Source organism: Suricata suricatta, chromosome 10 (genome assembly GCF_006229205.1).
Source record: "Suricata suricatta isolate VVHF042 chromosome 10, meerkat_22Aug2017_6uvM2_HiC, whole genome shotgun sequence".
In the NCBI taxonomy this organism is placed as follows: domain Eukaryota; kingdom Metazoa; phylum Chordata; class Mammalia; order Carnivora; family Herpestidae; genus Suricata; species Suricata suricatta.
The window spans coordinates 64,267,890-64,291,074 of record NC_043709.1 but is presented as its reverse complement, the minus strand read 5'-3'; the positions used below and the strand labels follow the sequence as shown (position 1 = coordinate 64,291,074).

The window sequence follows — 23,185 nt, the reverse complement described above, 5'->3', positions numbered from 1 at the left end:
AGCTAGTCATTCAGTGGGTTAAGCATCCGACTTCCACTCAGGTCATGATCCCTCTAGGTTTGTGAGTTCAAGCTCAGCATGCCCTCAGTTTGGGGCCCACTTGGGATCCTCTGTCTTCCTCTCTTTTACTTCCCCTATATTTGTGTATGCACACGTGCGCGCGCGCACACACACACACACAAACACACACACAGACAAATGCATGCACGCATTCTCTCTCAAAAATAAACATTAAAAAAAATTTTTAAGGCAGCCAGCTATCCGGGCAGGAGAAAGAAGAGCCAATGAAAATGAGAGTGAAATAACTGTCAAAAAGCTAGGATTTACTAGTCACTCAGTGAAGGGAATGAGAGTCAAAAACTTCTTAAGGGCCTTTAGGATATGACCCCATCCATCAAGGCAGTCATTTCTTGTTACTCCTGCTCCAGTTCTACCACTTACTAGCTGTGGTATCTCGAACAAGTGACTTAAACCTCTCTTTGCCTCGATGTCTTCATCTCTAATATAACCTCACAGGGCTATCTTAAGGATGAAACAAGAATGCATGTAAAAAGCTAGAACGGGGCCTGATGTGTAGTAAATTCTCAAGAAACAATTGCTACATGTAGTCATACGCCCCTATGCGTGTCAGAGAGTGTAACTACATGTAGCCAGCCACATCTTCACTCTAGATTCCAAGTCCCTGCTCATGTTGCTACTTCTGCCTGGAATGCCCTTTCTGGTCTCTACCAGCTACATTCTATCTAGGTTTTACTTTCTCCACAAGAACTTCCCAGCACTAATATGACATTTTGCACCTATTCAGCTCATCCTGATTAAGTAACAATATTGATTTGGTAGTTAACCGTCTTTTACCTTTAAGTCTACTCCTCCATGGAGGAAGCTGCTTCTTAATATTTTGGGTGTTTTTCATGCTATACTGTAGATGTTAAGTAAATCCTGCTTGAAAAAAGAAGGTGGGGGGGAATGTCTGGATTTGGGGGCCTATAACGGTCATCTGAACCTTGAAGCAATGGTTCTTAACTCTGGTTTCCCAGTATTCAGAGAGGTCTAGCCAAGATTACCACAAAATGCTTTGTAAATTCTCAAAACAAGATTACTTATAATTATACTTTAGGGTTTTTAAAAATGTCTTTAAAATGCTAATTTATTTTTGAGAGAGAGAGAGACACAGAGAGAGAGAGACAGAGTGTGAGCAGGGGAGGGGCAGGGAGAGAGGGAGACACAGAATCCAAAGTAGGCTCCAGGCTCTGAGCTGTCAGAAGTGGGCCCGATGTAAGGCTCCAACTCACAAACCGAGGGATCATGACCTGAGCCAAAGCTGGACCCTTAACCAGCTGAGTCAGGCAGGTGCCAATTATACTTTAGTTTTAAAGAAACCCAAATCTTTCACACAGCACCTTCTGAAGAAGTGTTATGAAATGAAACAATTATAGGAGAAACACAATCCCCAAAATATTTGGGAATCGTGGGTAAATCCTGCTTCTGGTGGAGTGGTGAGGAAACAGAGGATAGAAAGCGGCAAAGGCAGTGAGAAATGGAGTAGATCATAGAAAACATGGACTGAGTGCCTATTCCACATTGGGTGCATACACTCATTTTGTCAATAGTCCTCTCAGGATGGCATCATTATCTGCAAGTCTGCCTGATTTCAAGGCTATGCTCTGGGGCAAGATCCTCAGCCTGGATTGTGCTTCTAATATCAGGAAAGGGGAATGAAGGTGCCAACAGGTACCTGGTATGGATTGAAGGAAATAGTGAGTGGCAGGACATTAAAAGTAAACATATTGTTTCCAAATGTTGCCTTTATCAAGCACTACCTGGAACCCTAAGTATACTTTGACCCACAGACATTGAACTCAAGTTTCACAAGGTGAGGGAGATAAGATGGCTACTTGGATCCTCACAGAATCTGGCTACAACTATACCTTCAGCAACTGGGAGCCAAAGAGCTAAACCATGCACAAGGGATGCGAAAGTGCCAGGCTTGGAAGTGTTTTCACAAGGTGAGGTGTGTGGACTCCTCATCAGCCCTTGACACCTGTGGCTCAACCTTGGCAACTTACCAAGCTCTGCACACCATCTTTCACCTCCTGAGAGAAGGCTCCTTTATGCAGATCTGTCCACCCATCCCTGCAGTATATATATATATAGTTCTCGCTTTCCTTTGGTCTGGAAGAGAACTGATTCTAAATGCCACCAGGGGGCAGTGTATAGCAGGGACCCTGTGGACTGTGAGCGCACAAAGGCTACAGGCAAGGGCTGGCTCCTCAGTGGTACCACCAAACCTCTCCATTCCTGAGACCCCAGACATTCTCCTTCCACTGAGGCCCAACTTCCCTGGAGCCTCCATTCCTAACGCAGGGGCACCCAAATTCCTGCGTGTCTGCTGCAATGGAACCTGAAGGTTCCAGAAACACCCAGGCCAGGGAAGCAGAGCCGAAAGAGAGAAACAGGGGAGGGAAAAGGGGATAGGGAAGGAAGCCAGTAGAAACAACTAGGACAGGTGATCAAGAAGGGGACTTGGAGGGGGGCGCCTGGCTGGCTCAGTTGGAAGAGCATGAGACTCTTGATCTCAGGGTCACAAATTCCAGCCCACCTTTGGGTGTAGAGATTACTAAAAAAAAAAAATAATAAATAAGCATGTTTAAAAAAGGAGACTTAGGATGTAATACCTATATGCTCTTGCCTGGAAAGCCTTCCCCTGTCCCCGCAAACACACACACCAGCGGGGAAGCTGTTCTCTGCCCATAGCCTTTCAGAAGAGATAGGTTCCAGCCCTCTGTGCCATTCTTTCTCTTGACACAGAATGTGTGGGAACTATCAGTTATAAATTAGCTAGGGATTCCCAAGGGTCATCAGTTGGTCCAGTGACATCCCAGAATAAAACAGGGGACCCATCCAGACCCTGACATTAGGGTAGAATGGGAATTAGGCTGATTCATGGCCTTCGGGAAGGGACCAGAATTCTCTGTGCCTCAGTAATTCAATGGCCAGAGACCTCGCTGGAACCCTTACGAACAAGAAAGGATGTGCCTGGACCCTCTAGCTCCTTCAGCAGCCCTGTCCTCTCCAACAGTCTGTATGGAACCGTGGAGCCAGAATGCTGGTTCTCTCATGGTGAGAGAAGAGACCAGCAGCCTAGAAAAGGTTATAACTCATCTGGTCTCAGAGGCTGATCAATTGGGACATACCCTCTGAGGGGAGGAAGCAGCCGCTAAGACCTGCTGGGCTGCAGTGGGGGGCGGGGGTCAGAAGGAAGGTATTGCCTTGGGGTTGGTCCCCTTTCTCCACTCTGGAGGTGAATTACTCTCTGAATAGAGATATTTTCCAATAAGCTCCTGCAAGCCTTCCCTTTATTAGCCCACCTGTAGGAAAATGTCAGACGTCAGATTGGCTGGCTGTGTCAGACAGTGTTAACGCCATGCCCTGGCCCCTTACCTTGCCAGGTGGGGCAAGCAGATCATTATATTACATTTTATAAATATAAAATAAAATAAAATAAAATAAAATAATCGGGTGAGGCCAAGGCATTCAGGAAGAGGTGAAATTGTCCTCATCAAGGAGTACCCACCATCAACCCCATCTACCTAGGACCAGGGATCTCCTCTAAGTTGGAGGTTGCCCCTAAACCAAGCAGTCCAGTCTCGCCTCCATTTTTTCCTTACCCCTCCTCCCCTCCCAGTCAGCATTGTCTGCTGCCCACATCCCCAAATCTCAGCCCGAACACCCCGGTTTCAGCAGGCGCCTCTTGGTTTCTGTGTCCGCTGCGCTCAGCCCAGCAGCTCCTCCGCCAAGCGATAGAGGAACCGAGAGTACCAGTGCATGCCAGTCGGCTGGACGGCCCCGCCTGGAAGCAGCGCCCCCAAAGCGTGTAGCAGACGCAAAGGAGCGAAAGCGCGGTGCGCCCACTGATGACTCTCCAGGACCGCGTAGCACGAGGCCAGGACGTCGTTGACCAGCAGCGTCCCGTGTGCTGTGAGCGGCGCGAACACGCCAACTGCTTCCTCCCGCGCCACGCGAGCTACGCGCGCGGGCCGAAGCGCGTCCCCGCCGGGCGCCAGCACCGAGTCCCCCGCCCGCAGCCGGCGCGCGAATACCGGTGCAAAGTCGCCTGGGGCGGGCGCTGGCCCTCGAGCGGCAAACACCAGGTGCCAGGGCGTGAGCAACAGCTTGCGCGGGGGCCGCTCGGTCTCCACAGCCACGAAGGAGGCCCTGCGCTGCAAGTCCCGGTCCAGGAAGAGCAGCACGGGCGTGGGCACCACCCGGCCTGCCGCGTCTGCTGCCAACACCCAGTCTCCGCGGTGCAGTTCCCGCAGGCCCTTCCGTTCCCCGCTCCGTAGGCGCACGGTGGCATTTCCCGGAAAGCAGCCGCCTGCCCTGACCGCCAGTGAGTTATCTGCAGGGAACATACACAGAGATGATTGAATGAAGACCAGTGGTTCCAGGATGTACAGATTCTCAAAGATGTGGGTCAAGCCCAGAGCAGAACTCACCAGTCCTCGCATGTAATTTCCCATGGATCTTTCCCCAGCGGAAGGATGGTTTACAACCCTGACTCCCACTTAGTCTCCCCTAGGGTTGCACCGGAGATGTGCAGCCTCAGTTTCCCGGCAGGAGCCCCCTTTGGGTGAACCTCCCCATCCACCCCCTACTGTACCGGCTTTGACCGACACGTGGACGTGGTTGCGGGACTCGTAGAAGACCCAGTCGAAGCCGGCTTCCACTGCCAGCCGCGCTAGCAACCCATACTTGTTGCGGTCGCGGTCGGACGTGGTGATGTCCAAGGCACGACCTTCGTAGTGAAGTGAGTCCTGAGCATGGTGGCCGTCTTCATCCCAACCCTCGGTCACCCGTAGGCGCACTCCGGGCCACATGTTCATCACGGCAATGGCCAGCGCGTTCACCCGCTCCTTACAGCGCTGGCAGGGAATAAAGGAGTCAATCTCCTCACTACCACTCTCACCGTAGGGGCAAAAGGAACCTTTACAGGAGAGCGGATTCTTTGTTTTCCTGGCCCCATTCCACTCCCTCCCAGCTTCTGAGTGTCCTGGAGAAATGAGAATCCGAATCGGTGCAGTCGCCAGTATGCACTCCCCTTTTCAGAGCGTTGTGGGAGAACTGTGGGGTCCCCCTCAAGAGATTGAGGGGGGGTGCCTATACCTAGCTCTTACCCCACTTTCGACGCCCGCCCCTCACTCGTTATGGGACCTCGGCTCAACCTGGGAAAGGGCAAGAGTTGACAGGGCGGGTGAAAGCTCTGTCAGGGAGGGGTTGAGCAGCCTGGCTCCCGGAGAGGAGCCCCTGTTTGAGCCTGGCCCCCGCCCCAAGCCCCCGGCTGCCCTCCCTCCGCCTGATTCATCTTTTGTTCGCCTTCCCTGGCACCGGGCATCGCTTCCTTCCTTCCTTCCTCCTCCTCCTTTAGGCCCCTAGCATTAACCCCTTCGTGGTGAGAGTGCCCCCCACAGAGGTGCCCAAGCGGAGCCGTGGGGGATCAAGGCTGCTGGAAAAAGGGTTTGGGTGGCGGGGGCTGCACGAAGTACAATGGCCATTCTCCGGGATGACTTAACCGAGCGAGAATCCCGGGCCGAGGCCGGGGACGCGCCGGGAGAAGCGGACTCAGCAGCTCCAACGACAAAGGCGCTTTTCAGCCGCCCCGGCTCGGGGAGAGGAAAGGGCAGAAAGCCGCGCCCTCCATGCCTGCTCCCGCCCGCCGGGCCCCCTCCCCCAGCACGACCAGCCCTCCCAATTCCAGCTCAGGCTCAGCCAGCCCCGAGAGCCCCCGTCTTTCCATCTCTGTTCCAGATGCAGTCCAGAAAGGCGTGGGAGGAGCACCTGAGATTAACAGGAGCTGCCTTCGCGCGGAACTGGGGGGCCCCCTGCAGGGTGGGAGTGGAGAGGAGGAAAAGCATCAGTGGCTGGAAGCCTGCACCAGGGGGAGTGAGACCACGGTTATCTGGGCGGCTCTAGTCTGGGAGCGGGAGACCTTGGCACGCACCATAGCACGGACCCGGCGGGAGGAGGCTCGGAGAGGACAGTTTCCTTTTCTTCTCCCCGCTCCGACCTCTCATCTCGGACTTGGTTTTCTCCTAAGTGCCAGAGGGGCACTTTCCCCCTTCCCTTCTTCCCGAGTTTTCTACACCTCCGCAGGGTTGGAGAGCAGGGGAGGGGAAGACAGGAAAAATGGTAACTCCTTCCAACTTTTTGTCTTCTGTCCCCTAAGGAGGCCCTGAGGCCTTGACCTGCGGGGGCAGCAGCCCAGTCCAGAGCCAACTCAATGGAGGCCTTTTGCAGCCAGGGTGTGGGAGATAAGGACTGAGGGGTTCCCAGGCCTGTCAAGAGTCCCTCCTGGCGCTGTCCCTTGTTCTGGCCCCTCTGCTACAGGTAGCAGCCAGAGGAACAGGTCACAATATTCCATGACCAAAGACGGGGAAGGAGTGTCCTCTTCCCAATCTCTGAGTAGTAGTAGAAGGAATTCTTTCTCCCCTGGACAGGTTTTCCCAACAAAGTAACCTGGAAAACTATGGCAATTAATCGGAGGAAATCCGTACCCCTCCCTCTCCCCCCACCTCCACACTCCATACACAATTAGGTGGTGTAATGGAAAGTGTATAAGGGCTTAGAATGAGGAGTCCTGAATTCTAGTCCCAGCCATGCCACTAATTAGTTTCAAGACTTTGATTAAATCGCTTTTCCTCTTGGGGCCCAGCTCTCAGCTGCAAAACTGAGGTGGGGAGGTGAAAGAATGAGACTTCCAAGGTGGTTGTTTTTTTTTTCTTTCTCCAGTTCTGACATTTAAGATCACTGGCCAGAGGTGGTCCCTTACTCCTAAGGTATTGCTCACCTCATCCTAGGTGAGTTAAATTCCAATCTGCAGCAGGTGCTTGATATGTGGTAGTTGAATTTAATTCTTTAATTCCAAGGAAAACCCCTGAGCTAAGCAGAAGTTGAGATATGCCTGGAACACTTTGATTCTCAGGTGGGCCCATCTGTTCTTCCCATTGAGGACAATTTTTCGTTTAGACTCTAGAATAGCCTTGCCTCGGTTCTACGATGCCTCCCCCATGCTGAAGACAATTCCTACCCAGCCCCTTCTCAGGTAGATGGCCTGGTGACCTCACCCTTGGCCACCCCTTTCCCAGCCTCCTTCAATCTGTTTGGCCCACAGATCTTTTCCACCATCAGGTCAGGAGCCAGGCAAAGGGTAGAGCTTTCTGTCTGCTGCCTAGCCAGCTCCTGGCCCCCAGCTCACCCCAGCCCTTCCTGCCTGGCTGGGTAGCTGACCCCCGGTCCACGCCTCAGCCATTTCCCGTCTCGCCTGCCGCCATCCTCCTTTCCCCGCCCTCGCTGTCTCTCCCAGCTTCACTCTCACTAGTCCCTCCTCCCCTCCTCATTCCAGCGTCTCCCTTTTGGGATCCCTCCAGATCACTTAGTCCAGTGAGCAAAGGTGGGTCTTTTTTTTGGGGGGGGGGGTAAAATGCTGAAGAGAGATTGTGAGTTTAAGGTCTCTATAGGTGAAGCCCGGCTCACCCTCTGGGGCTGCCGCAGGAGCTGGCAGTGCCCTGGTGCAGGTGGGGAGAGGTCCTCCTTACCTCGGTCATCAGGCGGTCTGCACCACTGTTCTCCTCATCCTTGAAGATGATGTCTGGGTTGTAGTTGGGCACCAGGTCCCGGAAGCGCTCAGAGCCTCTTGCCACTCTCCCCTCGGCCGGCCCACTGGCGCCTAGGGTCCGCTCGGGCATGCTGGGCACAAATTGCTTGTAGAGCAACGGCACGAGCTGCTTGCGCACGTAGCGGCGCCGGCCAACCGGTCCCCGGCCCGGCCCGCAGCTCTGGGCGGGCAGAGCCAGAAGTGCCAAGAAGCACAGGGGCACCAGCCTGGCCGGCAGCGCCATGGATGCAAACGACTCAGGCCAAAGGGAACGTTCTTGTCCTCACTAGTTCGCCCGTCAGTTGGGCATTTCCCTAAGCACCAGAGAGCCCCACAGGCAGAGCTGCCCCCAGAGTGCCCTAGAGCTCTAGTGGTTCTGCGCACCTGGCTGCCGCTAGCTCGGCCTACATGCCCCCAGGGGGTCTGGAACTTGCTACTGATGGGCCATCATAGCAGGGAAGGGGGGTCGTGGGTGAGTGCCAGCCCAGCCTGGCTCTACTGCCCGGCTCCAGCGCTGCCAGAACTCCCAGGCTCCGCCTTAAGTGGCCCCCGGCCCCGCCCCCCGCCCTTCTCCCAGGACCGTCACTCCTCCTCCCACCGGGGCGGGGGCTCTAGCCGGTCACCGCTGGCCCATTGAAGTGTGTCCCATCCTGGAAACCCGGGAGGCACCTAAGAAATCCTAGCAGCATTTCAGTCTGTAGCTGCCTGGATAAGCATCCTTCTACTTCCAAACTTAAGCTTGGCACCAAACCGCCCTCCGCTGATACTTCAACTGGATCTTTACTCTCCCAAAGCCTATCCTCGCAGGCCATTGTCCTCTGCTATCATCCAGGAAGTATGGGTTCCAGTTTCTACCCAAGGCCAGCAAAGCCCTTTGGGCATACAACCAGAGCCTTTCTTCTCAGTGATCCTCCCCAAACCTCCCCCACTTTTCATCTCTCCTGAGCAGCAACCAGGGCTGGAAGGGGTGGGTGCAAGGGGACCATTTTCTCTGGTTAACTCTGCAGCCTTTTTCTGAGAGCTTCCCCCAGAATCAGGGACAGAGTTTTGTAGTTATAATCTAGCTCCCGACTTCAAACTTCCACTCTGTCAGACACCCAAAGGCTGCTTCTAACGTATAACATGTCAATTGGAAGCTGCTGGAGGGTAAGGTGGATACTTAAAGTTACAGTCTCTAACAGGCTAATGGATGCTTCGCTTTACCTTTCATCTAGGCATCTCTCTATAGCTTTCTCCCTTTCTGACCCCCCTGGGGCTCTGCTTTCAGCCATTCAGTTTCATCTCAGAGGCTTTGAGCCAGTAACACTTCACCCACCAATCTATTATTCTTTAGAAATCACTGTCTTCCCTGATGTTCTGACACTGCCCAGCTGTTTCCCTGAGAACCAGTGATTAACTGTCAACCTTCACAGTATGTATTAGAATTATGTCACCCTTACTAGATCAAGCAATTCGTAAGTACAAAACTGTTTACCATGAGTCCCCATGGCTAAGCACCTGGCCTATAGTAGGGTGGGCTCAGCAAATATTTGTGGCATCTAAACTTTGTGTTCTCTACTCCCCGCCTCCCTCAGCTCCATGGCTAGCACTTACTGCAACTTCGTGTGTTCCTTCCTCAAGACACCTGACTGCCATTTGCAAGAAAATAGTTGTCACATAAAGACTATGAGGTGAATGGTGCCCCCGGAAGTTGTGCAATGCACAATCTGTATCACCCTGAGCAGAAACTTTGTCCCTACCCTCCCCCACCCACCAACACATCAGGGGACTTTCATCATAGCCTCCAGAAAGATGGTGTTACATTCTTTTCTGAGAACTACAAACCCTGGTCAGTCAGCCACTTCTTTTACTTTACATCCAAGTCAAGTCAGGGAGGACAGGGCTCAGGACATGTGTGTATAGGGGAAATTATCCTATTTCTACATTCATGCTCACTTAACCCCAACAACTAAGGCACAGCAACAAACCATGGAAACAAGGAAGAGTCTAGGGACCAGGCTAACGGAGGAGGAGCTTCCCACTGCTTAATTGTATCACCTAACACTAGACCCAATTCCCTAAAAGATACTAAGAATGCAGGAGGGGGGAAGGGAATGGATGGTGGGCAGGATACCTCTGTTTTTCTCAGTTGGTAGACTCAGAACTGATGGGAATAAGGCTGTTCAATAGACAAAGAGACATAGACAGGCCATTTAAAAAACCAAAGCAAACCCTGGAATCAACTTTATTGCTGATGGTTGTGGTCTCTTCTTCCCTATGCCCTCCTCTCTCTGATGGTTCAAAGCCCCTCCAGGATAGCACAGTGCTTAGGCTCTACTGGGCCAGAAGCAAAGGAGACAATCTGTCTCCCAAGTCTGCCCCAGACTCAGTCCCTCCCCTGTCCCCACCCTACCCTATTGCACATCAAATCATGTAAACATGGCTACGGGCATGGCCCTGAACAGCAGTGAGGCAGATGGATGTGTAAACAGATTTGGGACCAGGAGCCAGACCCAGTCACCTAGCCCCACCCCATGTTGAGGCCCACAGTTAAATCTGAAAAAGCAGGGGGGCCTGGTCCCAAACTCTGGCTCAGATTATGCAACAGTGCAGACAGCTCAGCTCTCCTCTACCACCCACCCTCTCGGGATTCCAGGTCCTGAGGTCCACCCACTCCTGGGCGCCCCTCCAGGCCTGGGCAGCAGATGGCAGTGTCCAGTTTTCTCCCTCCCACCCCCAGCTGGACATCACTGGTGCTGGGTCTTCCTAGATGCCCGGGGGAAACCGGAGACAGGCAATGGCAATCTGTCCAGCCCTGAAGAAGAGGGAGGGAGGGTGGGCAGTCAAAAGTGGGGCATAGATCCAGTCTTGGGGATAAGGCAACAGAGCCACAGAAGGGGTGTATGAGGCATGTTACAAACGAAGCACAGAGCATGCCACTTCTCCCGCATGAATGATCATGGTTCCAGAGGGCCCCACCTCACAACCACCCCACTAGCCTGCCCCCACACTCCGTCTCACCAAAGGCCCGGATCAGCTCTGCCCGCACAGCTGCGGTAAATGTCTTCACCAGACAGAGAGTGGTGAGGCCGGCGAAGGCTGCATTGTAGAGGAACACGATGTAGAAATTGCCCAGCCAGTTGAAGCGTCCAAAGTCACCCAGCAGGTCAAAGCGAGTGAGCCCTGAAGTACAAAGGCCAGGATGGGAGTGGGCTCCCCAGCTCCTCCCTGGCTCAGAGCCCAGCTTTCTGCTGCCTCCTGGTGGCCACGTCTCTACACTGCAATTGATAGGTTGCCCTCCTCTTTGCGTTAATTATTCCCACTCCCGACTTGGCTCAGGGATGTTGAAGAATGCCTCAGCAGTTAGGCTTTCTACAACCTCCCAGAGTTTGGCATCTTCTCCTCCAGTGGGGCTCCCCTCTGGCTCCATGTGTCCCTAGGAGCTCGCTGGGCCTGCTACTTGTTCCTGGGCCAGGAACCTAAAAGCTGGTCATTCAGTGCTTTTTTAGGGGACAGCGCAGTGTGGAGGCTATGAGCTCAGACGCTGATCAGGCTGCTTTGGTTCATATCTAAACCCCACTCCTAGCTAACTCTGTGATCTGTGGCAGATTCTTTAAATTTCTGTGCCTCCGTGTCCTTAACTATCAAGTAGAGAAAATAACAGGACTGTGAGAAATAAATGAGACAACACACTCTATATGTGCCAGGCACTATTCAAACACTTACTGAGCCGTAATCATCATAATAATGTCATCAGAAGTCCAAATACTGGGGTCCTCCTCCACCTAAAAACATATTCTTACCTGCATCCAGCCCAGGTAAGGAATTGACTAGTGGACCCAAAAGCCTAGTGTCCTACTGAATCCCCATGGCATTAGTAGTACAAATGGTGTAATGGAGACAGTATGAAGAACCAGACAGAACTGATGTAAATATTAAATCATTTAGGAGACATGGATGATGGTATGATGGATATGATGGATGGGGGGATGACTTATGCAACTCCCATGCTACCCTGGGGGGAACTACTATACTTTTGAACATTTTTTACCAGGTAATTCTATTTTTTTTAATAATTTTTAAATTTTTTAAAATTTATTTTTGAGAGAGAGAGAGAGCACTTAAGTGGGGAAGGAGCAAAGAGGGAGGTGCAGAATCTGAAGCACGCTCTAGGCTCTGAGCTAGCTGTCAGCACAGAGCCCTACGTGGAGCTCAAACCCACAAACTGTGATGACTCGAGCTGAAGTCAGGTGTTCAACCAAGCCACCCAGGCGCCCCTTACCAGGTAATTCTAGATCATAGCTCTAAAGATGGGAGAAGGACTGAGTGTATTATTTGATGCCCAGTGTGTGGGAAAAGCACTGGACTGGAGTTTAAGAAACAAGGGTTCTTGGGGCTCCTGGGTGGCTCCGTCAGTTAAACATTTAACTTCAGCTCCCGTCATGATGTTGCAGTTTGTGTGTTTGAGCCCCATGCTGGGCTCTGGGCTGACAGCTCAAAGCCTATGGAGTCTGCTTCAGATTCTGTGTCTCCCTCTCTCTGACCCTCCCCCGTTCATGCTCTCTCTCTCTCTCTCAAAAATAAATAACCATTAAAAAAAGAATAATAATGAAAGAGACAAGGGTTCTAGCCTGACTTGGTCTTGCTTCAAACTAGTTGTCTAATTGGCTAAGTCAATTAGTTTCTCTGTTTATCTTTATAAAATGAGGTTTATTAGTGGATTTTTGTCTTTATAAAATGAGGTTTATTAGTGGATCCAGCTCAAAGGAAGATTTGGGGAAAAGTGGTGCTTCTCCACCAAAACACGGAAGTCAATGGGAGAAGCTATGGGATGTAGCTAATGGGAGAAGTATGAACTTGGAAGCAATACTATTCTGAAGCTCAACACAGGCATCTTACGGGGCCTCAATTTTTCCATCTGTATAATGGGATAATACCTCCTTGCAGGTCTGTTGTGGGAATTAGAGACAGCATGTATAGAAAGTATAAGCTTAGCACCAGTAGGTAGTCAGAAAAAGCCAATTAATTCCCTTACCTCCTTTTGCTACTTACCCAGGGTTCGAGAAAAGACAGGAAGTGCTGAGCTTAGGACCAGGAGACAGACACAGTTCCCAATTATCTGGGTGGGAGTGAGGAAAAGGGGAGGTGAGGGTAGCAGAACTGCCAGCACCTAGCACCCATGCATGCCCCCAGGAGGCTTCCTCTCTTCCCAGCCCCCAGCTACCTGCGTCATGGCTGTGTCATGCCCTCTGGGCCGCAAGCCCCGGAAGAGTGGAGAGCTGTAGAATCCCACCACTGAAGACACCATCAGGTAACTGCCACTGGGTTAAGGAAGAACTGGCCAGCTCCCAAGGATTAGAGTCATCTCAAAGGGAACGGACTTCTCCCCTAACCCTCCTTTCAAATAAAGTCTTCTTTCTGAAACCCAGGTTGGTGAAGACTTGTCCCCTTCCCCATCATTACCACCACACCTCCCCGCCAGAGTCCCAAGAGACAGATCCAGTGAACAGAGGCAATGATGGGCTTCCAGAAGGATACAAAATGAGTACAACCTGAATGACGGCACCAAAGGAGCCCAGCTTGGAGAAGGAGACCTGGCCCAGGGAGGCATCCTGAGAGATGGAGTGGTGTCACTATGGAGTACTCCCTACCAGGAGCACCACCCAGCACCCAGCCTTCTCTCTGGCCTCAGCTTCTGTCTCTCACCCCAGCCTTTCTTAGACTCTCCCCAAAAGATATGATGGGAGGGTGGCCCCGTACCTGCATGCCTCGGGGCATGGCAGCCTCATCGATGAGCAGCTCCAAGATGTGGATGGCCACAATGAGCACAGAGAGGCCCTGTGTGAAGAAAGGTCACGGACTCCCATTTCTGCCTCAGCCCACAGCTGTATTCAGAGCTGAATGTTAAAAGCAGATACTCTGGTCCAACATTTTCAGTTTCCCATTAGGTGTGTGGGACCTTTACAAGGCTGTTGCTAGCAACAGAGCACCTTTGAGGGTATTATAAGACACATTCTTTCTGGGTGGAAGAATCCCAAAAAGGTCAAATAGAAAAATGTACCTCTTCCTCCGGACTGGTAAGACTTATTTCCAAGTCCAAACATGGTAAGTGAGGGGATGGACTAGATTTCAAGCCTTATTTTCACCCCAGAGAAAATCTGTGCAACTACTCAGTGGCCATGTATGACCTTAGGCAAACTCCTTCGCTTCTGTTTCTTAATCTACAAAATGGGGATTGATGTGCTCGGTACAGGGCAGGGCACAAAGCAGCAATCAGTGAGAGGCAATTACTTTTATTGAAGATAACCAGGGCCCTGAATCTCCTCCCCTTCCCTGAAAAGACCTAACTTACTCAAGAGCCTACCATTCCTCCTCCCAACAAGGAACAGAAGACCTACCGTCAGTACCAGCAAGCACAGCATGGCCAGGGGATAGCCCAGGTTCCGCTGCCAGGCTGAAGCCTTCCGCCGCTTCTCTGTACAGGGATGGAAGGCTGTTAGCAAGGGCCTAGCATGAAGGGCTACTCTCCTTGGGGAAACACAGGTATCCCAATCCCTACCAACCTACATACCCAGCAGGACCCTCTGTGTCTGCAGAGCCAGGACCTGTCTGTGTAGCAGCTCCATATCCAAATGCAGCCAGCAGGAAGTAGGATCTGAGGGCAGAGAAGATGGTGCTGCCCTGCAGTCAGAAGGCCCGGCCCAAGCCATGGCCACAATCCCAGTTAGGGAGAACCACAACTCACTGCAAATCCTGCGGGTTAAAGCTGCCTCCTCAAAGGCTGAACAGTACAGCTGCTCCTCCAGGTCTTCCAGCAGCTGGGGGCAGGGCAAAAGGGAAACTGTCAGAGGTCAGAGGCCCCCAGCAGACCACTGCTCATCCCAGGCTCCATGGTCTCATTCCTTCCCCTAACCCTCATTCACCACCCTGCAGCCAGTGGCTTTATGTAGTCCCTCCCAACTGCCTTGTGTTCTGCCTTGCGTGTCTGGTGACCAGTTCCAGATGTGGCCTTCTGCAAGGTGTACACCACACAACTGTAGGCCTGCCTCAATGTTTGGCCCCAGCTTTGCAAGAATCAAAGAATAAAGAGTACTACATACCCGAGGCTTGACCAGTAGCTTCCCAGTGACTGAGAACATGCGGGCGAGGCCTAGTGGAGTACACACTGTGGGGACAGGAGCCAGTTACCTGCCAGACCTTTCTCTCAACCACTTTCTCTACCCACCCTTCCATTCCCCCTCCCTTCCATCCTGGTTACTCTGATCCACAGACTTTACCCATTCTCTCCAAGACCCTGAACACTCACCCAGGAGCAGCAGGACCCCAAGAAAGGAGATGCAGGAGTAGAGGTAAGGGAGGTAGTACTCCCAGAAGTCTAAGGGTAAAAAAGAAGCATGTCAGCTCGTCTCTCCTCCAGCTTCCTGTGGGCTGACAGGCCTCAGAGACTCACAAGGACACCACACACAAGCCTACAGGTGTTAGGCAAGTAATATGAATGAGGAAAACTGGCCCAGTGTCACCAGAACAGGAAGGAGCAGGGACTACAGCAAACTGGAGGTCCTAAGCCATATCTAAAGAACACAACTGCTCTTAGGCCCAGCCCCTGGGGTCCTGTGTGGCTAGATCCTCCCCCTTGTCAGGCAAAGCCACAAATTTGGATATTAATGTGCAATTTCTCAACTTTTACATCTCAGCAACTTTATATTTTTAACCAACGCATGGATCCAATGGATCATTTCTGGAGACTGGACTTGGCCTGAAGTCTATTAATTTTAAACTTCAGTCTAAGAAACATGCTCTCAACCTTCTCCACCTTAGAGGGATACTGTTGGTCCAGGCAGGGGAACATCAGCCAACTGCAGAGCCACTCAGCCTGGAGGGTGTGGAGGAAGCTGACCCTCTCACCATAAAGGGACTCCCTGCTGGCCTTGTTGTCGTCCACGATGGCCGACGCCACCCACACCATGCCCAGCACCAGCAGGGTGAGGAGCATCAACATCACCACCGTCTCGTAGACCCGGCCCAGAACACCCTATAGGAGGAGGCAACAGGTGAGCGGCAGGTTCAACATCAGGCGAAGGAAGGAGACATGGGGATGGCAGCCTGGCTGGGGAAACCAGACAGGACTGGATTCAGGAGACAGGGAAGGGCATCTCCCTCTTCTTCTGCTAAATCACTCTGTCCTCCTATCACACATCTAGGCCACTCCTTATGCCAAATAGGCCTCCCCAGGTACCTTCCCTATCCTGCCTTGCCCTGGGAGACTGACCCCTGAGGGCTGCATCACACAAGCTCTTTGCCCTCTGGTTCAGCTTGCCCAATGGGAAGAACAGGCTGGAGAGTGGAAAGTAGGAAGAGAGAGGGACCAGGGTATTTCTTTGGTTTCCTCCTACCTCTGGCCTTCTGGTTTTGGCAGTGGCTGTGAAGCACCTTCCAGCTTCAGGTATCAGTGGGTTCCAGAAACTATTTCCCTTTGCTCCTGTAGGCCTAGAGATGGTAATGACTTCCTGCTGACAGTAGCCCCTCAAACTCTTTGTTGGTCCCCTTAGCTCTGACTAAACCTCTGCCAATAGTCTTTGTTAAAATCTCTTCAGTTGAACCATTTGAGTAGAATTCTGTTTCCTGCCTGGATTGACTGATATAACCCCACTCACCTTTCTAGAGCCAGCAAAGCCCTCAGACTCAGTGAAGAAGTACGCAAAGGGCATAAGGAAGATGAGGGACAGGTTGGAGAAGAGAAAAACGAGGTTCCAGAGGCCTAGAGCAAAAAAAGGGAAATCAGAGGTGGTCAGTAGGGGTGACCCATTGGGGACTGACCATGTGGCAGAGGAGGGGACAAGGGTGGGGTGATCTATGACTAATTAGCCTAGGCTGTCTGTGTTTGTTGGAACCTAGCTATTTCCTATTCCCACCCCAAGTTGCAACCAGGAGCAACATACCATGGATGAGGGAGCCATTGAGCCACTGGATATAGTAGTTGCGAGGCAGTGAGAGCAGCACCTCGTTGCTGATAATGGAGAAGGGCAGGAGCAGGACAGCACCCAGGGCAACCGCCAGTGTAAAGGTGCAGAGCTCAAGCCTGGGCAGAGAATGGGTGGGTCCTTGCTTAGCTCAGACATTCATTTCCCTTGGCCCAAGAAGCCCTATTTGTCCCCATGGGCACCTGTGAACTACATATAGCAGTGACAGACTAAAGGAAGGAGCCATCTAGCCAGGGCACTACCCATTGCCCCCCTGAACACCCCCTCCAGGGGAACCATGGCACAAAGGATGGGCACACCTTAGGCATTCATGTCATCTACCATGACACTTGCCCACACTGTCCCCAGGAATGTGGTCTTCCTACATGCCTGCTGGGTACAGCAGGCATCCAAGCTAAGGGGCTTGTCTTCTCTTCTCTGCTCAGAGACATGGATTTCTGAGCTTGCCTTCTCCAGCCCAAATAAGAGCAGGGTCACCCCTATGTCTATGCCTTGCATGGAGGCACTAGGCAAAGGAGAAAAAGGAGGAGCTGAAACCCAGCTTGATAGCCAAGGTCTGTGTACAGGGCTGCCTCAGCTGAAAAGAAGAGACTTTATCTAGTTGGTCCACCAGGGGGGAAGGTTGCCGTCCTCTAATCTTTTGACCTGGAGGCATCTTCTATTTTCCTTATATGTGCTAATGAATACTAACAGCCTGGAGCAAGGGCTATCCTCTCAGAACCAGGAACGCCCTGCCCTTGACCTTCCACCTTCCACATCCCCTGCTCTAATTCCATTGGTTTACATCCCTGCAGCACTCCTTCCCTGATGGCTACTGGGAGGTGAAGCGAAGCTGGAACCACTTCCGGTGACTCAGGCACCAGATCACAGTTCCTGGCCAAGAGGCTCCCAGAAACTCCTGGCCTAACCAGGAAGACAGGAACAACAGCTTTTCCAAGCGTCCCCAGGGTGGGGTGAAGCCGGAAGAAGCCAGAAGTGGAGTGGGAGCAGAATCCTCTCTTCACTGTACAACACCCCACTCCCCCCCAGTCCCCCCCACTCCAGGAGTCTCACTAGATCCCAGCTTCTAAAGGCTCCTGGTGCCAGATGCTGAGGCAGCAACACTTACGCAATCTTGTTGACTGTGGCATCTTCATCATCCACTATGAGGTGGGGGTGGGGAGGGAGAGGGAGAGAGAGAGAGACAAGGGGGAAGAGGTAGAACATGAGTGGGCAGCTCTGGGAACCATCTATCTGTGCTGCAGGAGGTCCTCCCGTCCCCTCCCTGTCCCCTGAGGCAGAGCTGAACTGGAGGCTCTGGGAGAGTCCACACTATGAACCCCACAACCTATTCTCTGGCCAAGGTGGCAGCTTAAAGATCTGTGGTCTCAGATAGAGTACAGGCCAGAAATTCTCTCACTTCCCTCCCTCCCCACGATCTCTCTCATTGCAGGTTCCTCTTTGCAAGCTGAAAATATAAGAAACAACTGGTCTGTAAGGCTGGTTACATCAGTGGCTGGATGCATGCAGCAAAGGGAAATGGAGGGGGGAGGGGAGAGTCACAGAGAAAGTCCTCTGGAGAATTACACTGAGGAGTAGCTGCCTTCTAGGGTTGGGGCTCTCGAAGCCTTATGGAGGGGAGGATAGGCAGGGGGAGGAAACTGGGGCAAGCGTGTCTCCCCCGAATTACACAATGCCTACAGGAAGGAAAGCTCCAATCTAAGCACACTTAGGCTCTCTATAAAGTGAAAGGCCACCTTCACCAGGTCCCCAGTAGTCAGCAGGTCTCTGTTCCTGGGCGCTGATGCACCAGTAAGAGAACAGAGCTTGTGCCCATGGTAATATTCACCCTGTTATCCAAGTTAGGTTCACAGAGGGTTTTCATATTAACCATCTCATTTGGTCCACACAATGTCAATGAACTGGTTAGAGACTATTAGGCCAGTTTTGTAGGGGATGGAACTGAGAGTCAGAAAAGTTACATGACTTGCCCCCTGGCTTTATTAGTTGCAGACTCTTCTGTCTAGACTTTCCACTATACCACCTTGCCCCTGCCTGTGGGAGAAGGAAGCTGAACAGGCAAAGGCTCCAGAACAGTGTCCTCTCCTTTCCCAGCAGGCACCATAGGCCCATTCCCCTGCGGCTGGCCCCATGGCAACAGGAACACTGGCAGAGGGCAGGCAGGAGGAGGGGAAAGTCACCTACCTGTGGTGAACTCAGCAGGCTTCTTGAAGTGGGTCAGGGCGATGTGGCAGAGGATGTAGAGTGTCGCGAACAGAAGCGTTGAGATCTGTGGCAGAGTATGTATGAGCTGGGATGAGAAGCTCTAATCTCTAGCACAGTCCGCAGCCCCCACGGCCTGTTAATTCTATGGGGTCACTTTCCCAAAACAAGGCACCATACTTCCCAGGGTTCCATCTTTCTTCCCAGTACTTTCTTCTGGTCAGGGCCCCAGGGGCCTCTAAGAAACACCAGACAGCGTATAGGGGGGAGGCAGGGGGGACAGTACTATGTCCAGCCCTATGAAGGTGTGTCTGGGAGAAAATATCTTCAGCTGAACCCTGGTTGGTAAATGGGCAGAGAAAACTCCTTAGAGATGCACATACACACCTAGCTGAAATAGGCCACAGAACCAGGGTTTACTCCTAGTACATTATTGGAAAGGAAAGCAGGTTTCAGGGAAGAAAGGGGTGCCTGCATTGTCCTGATATCCCACCCTTCCTCCCTCTCCCCCTTACTCTGCTGCCAGTTTGAGTGAAGGTCCAGGAAAGAATAAGTAGCAATCATGTTTCTAGGCTAAGTCAAAATTTCTACTCTGTGTTTATTCAGGGGCCCTGAAAGATCAGAGCTGCTCTGGGCTAAACTAGAGCCTCATTTAATGCTTTGCTCCCGAGAACAGACCTTAGTTGAAGCCCAACACCTAAAATTTACAACATGTCTAGAGCTACATAAGCCCCCCTCTTTTTTTATTTTTTATTTATTCATTTTTCTTTTGTAATTATTTTATCTTTTTATTTATTTATTTTTAATATGATTTGTTGTCAAATTAGCTAACGTTAGTATGTAAAGTGTGCTCTTGCTTTTGGGGGTAGATTCCCATGGTTCATGGCTTATATAACAACACCCAGTGCTCACATCAGCCCCTTGAAAGGCTGTTAATTCCTGGTCCCTACTTCAGGTGACTTCCAACTCCAGAGCCAAGCCTCTCAGGATCTGTCCCATGCCCCTGGGCAACTGAACCTCCAATCACCAGTTATGGAAGGGCTTGGCCAGGTTACTGCACATGCATGCATCCCAACTGTACCTCAAGTAATCCGCTGCCACCAAGGGTAGGAGCCACTGATAAGCTTGGCTCTGCAATCAGTGCCAAAGTCTTAAGAAGAGATGGTATTACACTTATTTTTTTTAAATTTATTTAAGCGTGAGGCTTAAACTCACAACTCTGATATTAAGAGTTACATACTCTTTTGGGGCACTTGGGTGGTTCAGCCAGTTAAGCCTCCCTGACTCTGTTTTCGGCTCAGGTCAAGATTTCATGGCTTCATGGGTGCGAGCCCCATATCAGGCTCTGCGCTGGCAGCAAGAAGCCTGCTTGGGTTTGTCTCTCTCTCCCTCTCTCTCTGCTACTCCCCCACTTGTCTCCGGAAAAATAAATAAATAAACTTAAGAAAAAAAAAAAGAGTTACATGTTCTTCCGGCTGAGCCAGCCAGGTACTATGAAATGTTATTGCACTTAAAGTAAGCAAAGAAAGCAGGATCAGTCTCGTGGGTCCTCCAGTCCCCAAGAGGAGCTGCACACAGTGATCTATACAAGGAAGAGAGAAGTCAGAGACCCAAGGAGAGCAATGGATCTAGAACAAAACTTAAGTTTTTAATATCAGGGAAGCCGAGTAGAATGAGTTACTCAGACTGTACTGAGGATTTCTACTGCCTAGTGTTCTCTCTGCCCTTGGGCTTGCGTAATAGACAGGAAGGTGGGAGGGCTCAAAAGGTCAGGCTGGAGTTCCACGCAGTTCCAGCAGAGGCTAGGTCATTCTCTAGAGCAGTGCATGGGAGCCAGGTGGGGGAGGCACCAGAAGCCTTCAGGCTGCCCTTGACCAGCACTGATGTCCTCAGCTACGGGTACTAAAGAGTGGGGGAGACATCTAGGAGGCTGCTTCTCTGTCCAAGGTCTCATCCCTCCCCGTTCTCTAGGAATGTGGGCATCTGTCCCTACACTGACTGTTTCAAGGCCTGGCGTGTCTCCACAATATGCCAGACCTCACCATGTGGGACTATCCACTAAGGATCACCCAAGGAAAGCTGTTCTGGAGTTCCACACACTGACTGATACATTCCCTACTTTTCCGTCCTCACAGATAAGAGCAGACCTAATTATGTCATGGCTCACTTTACCTCTCTTCCAGTCTGAGGCTGCCCAGGGCAGATTGAGAAAAATAAAGAATGAATCCATCAGTGCGTCCCCCTACTCATTTAGACTTTGTTCTTCCAGACCTTTCCTCTTTGCTTTCCATTTAGTATGGGAGTGAGGAGATGGAGGAGGGACGAGAATTGAAAGCAGGCTGGGGAAGATGCAGCTCCCTAAGTCCCCCCAGGCTCCCCTGGGGCCCTGGAGTGAGGAGTCCACCACTGGGTGGCTGGTTCAGCTGTTGCTCTAGGTGGCAGTGAGGGAGGAGGGAACGCAACCTGCTGCCCTCTGGAGCATGGTGGAGGGAAAGGGGCATTCACAGGGGAAATCCCGGCACAGGCACGGCTGGAGAGTTAGGAACCTAAGCTTGTGGGGCTTTCTAACACCAATGAGAAGGAAAAGAAGGGGGAAACTTAATTATTTTCCATCTCTACACAGAATCCATCCCAGCAAGAGACCTTTCTTCCGCAGTGGGAGACCCACAAAAGTCCCCCGTTCCTACGACATGCCACCCCTACACCTCCCAAGATTTTCCTGGACTCTAGTTCAGTGTTTGGACTTTCCCCCTTTCGTGAAACATCAGTGCAGTTTGCGGGTAATGCAAATAAACCCTCCTTCAATTAAAGCCATCCCTTTCAGACTATCTACGATCGACAAAACTCTCCAGCCTCACAGGCCCACGCCCAGAACCCCGGCAGGGGTGAGGGGAGGCAGGAGGGCGGGCGGGGGGAGGGGCGTGTAGAGGGGAGGAACGGAAACCGACCCGCGGCTTTGTTTACCACGCAGCTACCCGACTGATCCGATCTGGGGGGTTCACCAGCTCGGACACCGATCCTTCCTTCTTGTCACGCCGGGGCCCTTCGTCGGTCGACCCTGGACCTCGCTCTGAGCCCAGGTGGTCGCACTCCGACCCTAACTACTCCCTCTCCCGCGACACCCCCACTTGGTCCTACCCTTCCTGACCGTACTCACAATGCACTCGCGAACCCTCTCGTGGAATAGCTGCTCTCGCACGGATAGCACTTCGTAGTCAGCTGCTTCCATACTCTGCTCAGCATGACTGGGGCGGGGGTGTCTCCGGGCCCGGGGAGGACGAGCGGGGATGAAGCCGCCGCCGCCACGCACCCGGACCCAGCCAAGGAGCCTTTCCTCGCAAACTGCGACGGAAACTCGGGATAATCTGGAGCTCAGATTCAATCGTCCGGACGCCTTAAAGGGGCAGGCACCAGGTGCCTCGTTTTAAAGGGCCCTGGCCCCCTCTGCTCCCTCCCCTTTAAGGTTTGGCCTCAGTCAACTTTAACGCAAACACCCGCCAACAAGCTTGCTACGAGGAAGCACAGGTGCTCGTTCAATCTTACTGGAGACCAACTGACGACACAAGGGGTGGGCGGTTTCTTCCAGCGAGCCGCGTTCATTGGTTCCTAAGGAGCTGCCGCTCATCGCTAAAGGAACCCTGATAGGCTCGTCCCGTGGAAAGAGGCGGGATCTTTGGGGCCCTACAGGAGCCAGTTCTAAAACTAAACAACCGTCTCCTTCAGCTCCTGCTGTTCAGAGAGGTCTATTTCTGCATTTTCCGAGCAACCAAGACTTTAATTTGACCGTGATTAAATGAACCATTTGGACCAAGCCAGCCAGGCAGGATGGGAGAGCCTCATGGGAGTTTTGAAAGGTACCACAGCCCAGTAAACCAATGCCTGTAATATCATTTTCTGAACATGTTGGGTCCCCTTCGCCGCCAGGAGTTTTCACTTAGTAACTTTTGTGGGAGGCCTAGTGTGTGCTGAAACAAATAGTGAAGAAAACTGGATTGAGAACCACAGAACTATCTTCTGAAACTTTGTGAAGAAATGCCCACAGGGTGAGTCAAATGTTAGTTGATCACCTACTATGTGCCACTCACCTTATAGACTTTTATCTCATTTTTTACAGAACGGTGTGATTAGCACTTTAGAAATTAGAAAACGGTGAGAAGTTGTCAGTTTCCCAAGGTCACACGATTAAGGAATGCCAATTCTCTTCCTGCCACCTTGGAATATCCCGGTTTGGGAAGTTCCACCTTCATGGAGTTGAACTTGGCCTCTAAATTGGTGAAAGGAAACGCAAAAGGGTGGCTGAGTTTTGCAAAGCCCCCCACTGAAGAATAAGGGCCCGATTGTAAGGGCCTAGATGAATCCAGTTGCTATCTAA

At 51.8% G+C, this 23,185-nt stretch overlaps 2 protein-coding genes across 4 annotated transcripts; both read right to left on the bottom strand.

Moving 5' to 3' along the window:
* Positions 1–3,326: 3,326 nt before the first annotated feature.
* Positions 3,327–8,250, bottom strand: DHH (desert hedgehog signaling molecule). The gene is made up of 3 exons (XM_029954417.1): positions 7,593–8,250; positions 4,661–4,922; positions 3,327–4,399 (listed from the first exon to the last, which is right to left on the bottom strand). Exons 1-3 carry the CDS (start codon positions 7,893–7,895, stop codon positions 3,774–3,776), a joined length of 1,191 nt encoding a protein of 396 aa, XP_029810277.1. The 5' UTR covers positions 7,896–8,250; the 3' UTR covers positions 3,327–3,773.
* A 1,588-nt stretch (positions 8,251–9,838) lies between these two features.
* LMBR1L (limb development membrane protein 1 like) lies at positions 9,839–22,355 on the bottom strand. Of its 3 annotated transcripts, XR_003914198.1 has the most exons (18): positions 21,971–22,355; positions 18,796–18,880; positions 17,720–17,753; positions 16,570–16,709; positions 16,285–16,388; positions 15,536–15,662; positions 14,937–15,005; positions 14,731–14,795; positions 14,376–14,448; positions 14,202–14,285; positions 14,029–14,105; positions 13,391–13,468; positions 13,169–13,242; positions 12,855–12,945; positions 12,683–12,749; positions 10,652–10,813; positions 10,271–10,445; positions 9,839–9,964 (listed from the first exon to the last, which is right to left on the bottom strand). XR_003914198.1 is itself a non-coding variant. In XM_029953545.1 (17 exons), the coding sequence occupies exons 1-17, from the start codon at positions 22,040–22,042 to the stop codon at positions 10,378–10,380; spliced, it is 1,470 nt and encodes a 489-aa protein (XP_029809405.1). In that variant the 5' UTR covers positions 22,043–22,355; the 3' UTR covers positions 9,839–10,377. The 3 variants fall into 3 exon arrangements, 2 of the variants coding, with proteins under 2 accessions (XP_029809405.1, XP_029809406.1); XM_029953545.1 differs by having other exon boundaries at positions 9,839–10,445; XM_029953546.1 differs by lacking the exon at positions 21,971–22,355 and adding an exon at positions 16,024–16,117 and having other exon boundaries at positions 9,839–10,445.
* Between the last annotated feature and the right edge of the window lie 830 nt (positions 22,356–23,185).